Source organism: Callorhinchus milii, unplaced genomic scaffold (genome assembly GCF_018977255.1).
Source record: "Callorhinchus milii isolate IMCB2004 unplaced genomic scaffold, IMCB_Cmil_1.0 Scaffold18, whole genome shotgun sequence".
In the NCBI taxonomy this organism is placed as follows: Eukaryota; Metazoa; Chordata; class Chondrichthyes; order Chimaeriformes; family Callorhinchidae; genus Callorhinchus; species Callorhinchus milii.
The window spans coordinates 11,535,507-11,541,849 of NW_024704759.1; the positions used below are offsets into that span (position 1 = coordinate 11,535,507).

The following is a 6,343-nucleotide window of genomic DNA, read 5'->3' on the forward strand; positions in this document are numbered from 1 at the left end:
GTATCTGTGTGTGTGTCTGTATCTGTGTGTGTATGTATGTATATATGTCTGTGTGTGTGTATGCATGTATGCGTGTATATATATCTGTGTGCGTCTGTCTGTCTGTGTGTGTGTATGTCTCTGCGTCGGTGTATGTATGTGTATATATTTCTGTGTGTGTGTATGTATATCTGTGTGTGTTTGTATATATATGTGTGTATATATGTCTGTGTCTGTGTGTGTGTATATCTGTGTGCGTATGTCTGTGTGTGTGTGTCTGTATATCTGTGTGTATGTATATGCATATATGTGTGTTTGTATGTCTGTATGTGTGTCTGTGTGTGTATGTATGTCTGTGTGTGTGTCTGTCTGTATATCTGTGTGTGTGTATGTATATATGTGTGTATGTATGTCTGTGTGTGTCTGTGTGTCTCTGTGTGTGTGTCTGTGTGTATGTGTGTGTGTGTGTGTCTGTGTGTGTGTGTGTGTACGTATACCAATAATACTTTGAACTGCAATAGAGAGATAATATGGAGTTATATGTGACATAAAATGGCTTTCTGCGACTGTAAGATATGATTCGTTTCATTTGATGGAAACGAAGAACGGTCTGTGTGCGAAATACCTTAAATGCAAACGTGTTCAAATTGTGTGCAGCGCTGGAAACTGGAACATGTGAAATGAATGGGGTGACCTACAAGGATGGTGATGTCTTTCAGCCCAACTGTAAGTACCACTGCTGGTGCTCTGACGGAGGGATCGGCTGTATCCCACGTTGCAGTGAAGATATCCGCCTTCCCAGTGCAGACTGCCCTTATCCCAAACGTGTTCAGATCCCAGGAAAGTGCTGCCCCGAATGGATATGCGAGAGGTTAGGCAACAGCATCGTCGGCAATGCTCTGGCAGGTAATGATTTAGAGTCACTTTATGAGCCAACGTCCTTGCGTTACCGCTGGAATAAACGTTAACCATGCATGCTAAAGCTCTTTAAGAACATTTTTTTTTAAAAAAAAATCTTGTTGCAGCATTAATGTGCAGGGGGAAGTTGTTCTGATTGCATTGTTACCGGTGATAACCTTTTCAGGGGCCAATTATTATTTTTTTTGCTTTGTTTCATATGCATAAGACTTCTAGCTCTGTTCCATCTGAATTCACATGTGCAGCATTGTCGCGGTATTTCCCCTTCCAGTCTCCATACGTGATCATTTCCACCTCCCGCCTTCATTTCGAAAGACGCGAACCTTTGCTCGGGTACAGATTCATGTGCTCGACTGGCCGTTTCTTCACGCGTGAGCCACGCAATGGGATTTGCTGGAGAATATTCATCCATCTCCACAAGAACACTTGCAGGAGGTAGCCACTGGCTGGCAGTCAGGAGCAGGAACTTACACCAAATTTAAGGAAACTTTCTCCCTCTCTTCGGAGCCGAGGGATTTTGAGGACCACTGTAGCAAACTCACTGCCGTCCCAATTGAGATAAAATAATTCAACCCAGATAATGATAATAATAATCCTTGCATTTGATATAGCGCTTTTCACGTCGGGAGGACGTCCCAAAGCGCTTCACAGAATAAGAGATCAATCCGAGACCATTTACTACACCGTAATCTGAAATGGACTGGAATCTTCATAGAAACAATTTTAAATGGGATACAAGTTTTCTAAGTGGAAGGAGAACAGGATTTTGACAACAGATCACGAGGCAATGATATATATGGTTTTGATTTGAAGGATTCACATGTGTGATCAATTGCGGTCTATGGCAAACTTCATACACTTCTGATTCATCTCACCCTGTCAATTAAAACAGCTGATTTTTCTCAGAATTCAACTTCACTTTGCTAGTCATGTCGTCGTCAGCAGACAGCAAATTGTATTCATATAGCATCTTTCATGTCGGGAAGATGTCCCAAGGCGCTAATTAATAAACACTAAAATCTAATTGATATATAATTTCCTTGAACTATTCACTACAATTATGGTTAGGGTTTTTGGTGCTTTTAATAGTCCAAATATATGCCTAAAATGAGAGCTTGAGGATTAATGCTGAGATAAAAGAATTCAAGCTGCTGTGCGCAATTGGTTGCCTCGTTTCACCCACAAAATTTACAATCGTTTCATTTTACAGTATATTATGTGAAGCTCTTTGAGACGTCTCGGAGATGTAAAAAGGCGCTGTATCCACCAGAAGTATTATTACTATCTTGCGGCTTGTTTACTCCCCAGCGTTCAGATCAGCAGCGTTCTATGGAAGAGTTCCATCCACTCTAACGTATGACTGTATTGAGCAGAGTAGCACATGGAGTTCATGTTCGAGGAGCTGTGGGCTGGGGGTGTCCACCCGGGTTTCCAACAAGAACAACCGTTGTGTGTTGGAAACACAAAGTCAACTTTGTATAGAGAGACCCTGCCATCAGGAACACTTTGAACAGACTTCCATGGTATGCATACCAAAACCTTTTACCAACTAATATATTTTTAGGGAAAGACATTACTGCTGAAGAAACAATGTGGAATAAGGATAACTATTAGAGATAGTAGAAGGATTTTGAAGTTATTAATGTGGTACATCATGCACATCAGAGTATAGATTGAGAATCGATGCCTGCATGGGGTGAAAAACAATCAAGGGATTCAGCTGAAGATATAAGTTTTCAGAATACTCCAAAATAGTTTATGTAGTTATCAGAGCCTGCTAGAGATTATGTTATTTTACTAATGTAAAGGCATAAATCATCAGACACAGTTTGTGAATACTGTATTATCTGAACCATAGATTCATCTCAGAATAAAAATTTTTGTATTATATTTATTTTCCACTACTAAATGGTCAGTGTATTGTGAAGTTCTCCAGTGACTATTTCCATTTATCTCCCGGGTTGTGAAGGTGCTGAGAATTCTTATATTGCACGGATGGGGAGGGGGAAGAAGATAGAACAGCATTGATGGTTGGTCTTCAGGAACATCAGATACTAGATAAAGGCAATGATATGGGACTATTTTATATAGTGCCCCTCACACAGGGTTGTTGTGGTTGTTGTTGTACAGCTAATCACTGTATTCTGATTCCATCTGTACTGCACGTCTTTTCAGGGAAGGAAGGTTTGTGAACCAACAACGAAGGCACGCAAACCGATTCACTTTGAGTACAAGGACTGCGTCAGCGCGAAAACGTTCACACCCACTTACTGTGGTTCGTGCTCAGACAGCCGCTGTTGCACTCCACACAGGACCAGAACAGAACTGCTGGAGTTCAAGTGCAAGCGTGGCAGGGTTGTGAAACAGCGCATGATGTTCATCATCACCTGTGCCTGTCATCATAACTGTCCATCTGTTTCCAAGGAAGTGTACGCAGTCTAGGACAATGCTACATATACATGGTGACCAAAAAGTCGTGATACCATTAAAATGTCGAATAGGTCTTAAAAGAAATTATGATTTTTTTTGATAATAGAGTAGTTATCACAACTTTTTGGTCATGCTTATTGGTAATGCCATGGCTTTATATGACTGTACAGGGGACAAAATATTAGCAACCCAAATCTCTCCCAAGGGATTTGCACGCTAAGTAGCTCTTATTTAACAGAGAGAGAGTGAGAAAGAGAGAGAGCTATCCTAATATTCAATAACCAGCAGTAATTCATTTTACAATTTAAAATAGTTAATAAAAGGAAGTTTGACCGAGCATTTACTACTTAGTAAGCAACAGCCATTATCTGCTTTGGAAAAGTCATTACGATACATTATTTAATCGTTTTCTTTCACAGCAATCTAAAGCCAGGCAGCGGGTTAGAATTGCATGAGTTCTGTCTATTCTATATTCACTATTTCCCTCTTTTAGTGGCGAAAAGCACAATGTTACCAGACAGAAGCATCTTTTATGCAATCACAAAACAAATGTGTTAATATATCTCTTTTGCCCCACCTGTTAGTGCAATACAATATGTTGAGAGAAATTGATTAATAATCTTCCCAGAGAATTACTTGTTACTATTAGCAAGTGATGAACATTCTTTTTATATATAGTCTGAACATGAAATAAATTATTGAGTCAGGAGAACATTTCCATATTACGGTAAATCAAAGACAAGTAAGCAGCACGATTTCTGTTACTTTTGTGACTTGGCATTTATAATCGTGAGGTTGTTATTTATTTAAGGATTACAAACTACACACACAGTGTTTTATTAATATCAGACCCTGGCAATTCAAATGAGAATTGAGAATCAGCTTGGTTGTTTGAGGATACAGTAGCAAGTTCTTGTGGTAATATTCACCCATCATAATACATCATAATATTATAATAGTATCATACTATTCTCTTCTGAGAGACACCGTAACTGCATGGTTTGCACAATGCAAAAGGGATTGTTTAGATCAGTGCCTGAACCTTTCATGCAGTGAATGCCGGACAAGTTTAAGCATCACAATACTATGGAGGGACATCAACAGTTATGTCATTAATGGTTTATCTATCCTGTCCACAAGCAATAGGACAACAGTGTGTTAACACCGAGGTATCACTTGCATGACTGCTTTTGCAAGCAATGGCACAAAAGTATGTATATTTCTAAATCATTAGGCTTTACAGGTGTGTTTTGTGTAAATATCTACTGTATATATTTGTATATAAATCTATGTATTACTTTTGCAGAGGAGGTAATGAAAACAATCCAGATTTGTGTGTAAAGCACATTTCAAATTGTAAAAGCATGATTGGTTTTCAAGAATGTAAATAAAATTATTTTAGTCTGGTTTTTCATATCCTTATTCTCTTTTATACTTTCTGAGTTTACACTAATATTCCAAAGCACTGATACTAAGTTTCTTTTTGCACATCATCTTTGAATTTTTTTTTGTTGCTCTGCATTTCTTTTGGGGTCCCCAAGCCTTAGCTCTTGCCAACCTGGTGTTCTGGTATTAAGTAAACAAGATGCATCCATACCTCCAGGGAGAGAAACTTCCATCAAGTTATCTCTGCCATTTCCACGTGTAAGTAGGATGCATTGAATTCTGTTTGGTTTGGATTCTTCCTTCTTGTACTTCAGCGAGAATCTTTTGCAATGGTTTGTTTATCTGTCATTTGCCAACTCTGAATGAACCATAGCAACGTAACATGTCAAGTTGTGGTCCAACTGAGCAATCAAATACATCAGAAGTTTTGACGTCTGGAAAAGTTTTGTTAGGCCACCAGATGGCGCATACAAAATATCACTGAAACCAAACCCTTCTGCCATTGTTTCTAAGGGTCATTCACTATACTCGCATTTATTTACACACACACATATATATATATATGCATAAAGTACAGTAGTTAAATCGAAAGGGTATGCTCATCTGAAAAAAATCTAGACATCCTTGAATGCGAAAAGGCTGTTGCTAATAAGATTCCTTAATGACTTTGCAAGTCTGTGACATTGACTCAAGGGAACTCGAATGCAAATTTGCTTTCAGAGCAGAGTTCTCACAAGTTGGCGCCTGGTTACTGGAAGGAGTCCCACTTCAGCTTCTTTATAAGGAATGCTGTTAGAAATCACTACAAATTACGCCCTGGTGTCTCCTGAGAAACAGTTGGCTGGATATCGCTTATAAGTGTTGACAGCAGCCATGCAAACCGAAAACATTGATCTGGATAATTTGAAATGATTGTATAGTTTGTGGTAATGTAACACCTAATTGGTTGACGTATACTGCTTTAAACTCTCACAAACTTATTTTCTCCAGTCTAAACATTCCCAGTTTTCACACTCTGTATCGGGTGTGGTTAGGCGGTTAATCAGATTTGAGCCCTCAATTAATCTAAATGATTGTTCAAAGGGCAAATCTCCTTTGGTATAGGTTCATTTCTAAAAAGAAATCCCTAGAGGTGGATATGCACACCCATGAACTACCTCTCCCATAGAACTAGTTAACTTTTTATGGCTTCTGCAGCCGCATATTTCTTTATATATATATATAAAGAGATGCAGGCTGCGGAAACAAGGTCAGGTAGTCCAGCAAACAGATTAGGACATCACTATTAATCTTATAATGAACATGTAAAGTAGTTTCACTCAATGGGCATAATTCTTAACCAGGACAGAAAATTGTCCAATAGTTGGATGAATAGTGTTTGGACTGTTTCCCCCCCGACACAAAGAAATGAACAGCGCGGATTAGATTTGGTTTTGAAAACAGCATCTAGCCATCATGATCGTTTAAGAAGATTTAGGGTAATCTCCTGCCGTGTCTATAAAAAGGAAACCAGTGTTAAGAACCCCTGTGGTCATTATGGAACCCTGTACTTACTCAAGTGTAAGGCGTGAGTTTTGGGCAACTTTTAAACAGCTTATTCTGAGTGTGGCGGCTTTCGAACCAGGGAATG

General features: G+C 39.0%; 1 protein-coding gene across 1 annotated transcript in view; it reads left to right on the top strand.

The window, feature by feature from the left end:
* Positions 1 to 4,736, top strand: part of ccn5 (cellular communication network factor 5) — a 7,845-nt gene extending 3,109 nt beyond the window's left edge. The window contains exons 3-5 of the mRNA XM_007911583.2: positions 637 to 885; positions 2,206 to 2,420; positions 3,073 to 4,736. Coding sequence (XP_007909774.2) covers positions 637 to 885; positions 2,206 to 2,420; positions 3,073 to 3,339 — 731 coding nt within the window. The 3' untranslated portion in view covers positions 3,340 to 4,736. The remainder of the gene's footprint in view (positions 1 to 636; positions 886 to 2,205; positions 2,421 to 3,072) is intronic.
* The last annotated feature ends 1,607 nt before the right edge of the window (positions 4,737 to 6,343 follow it).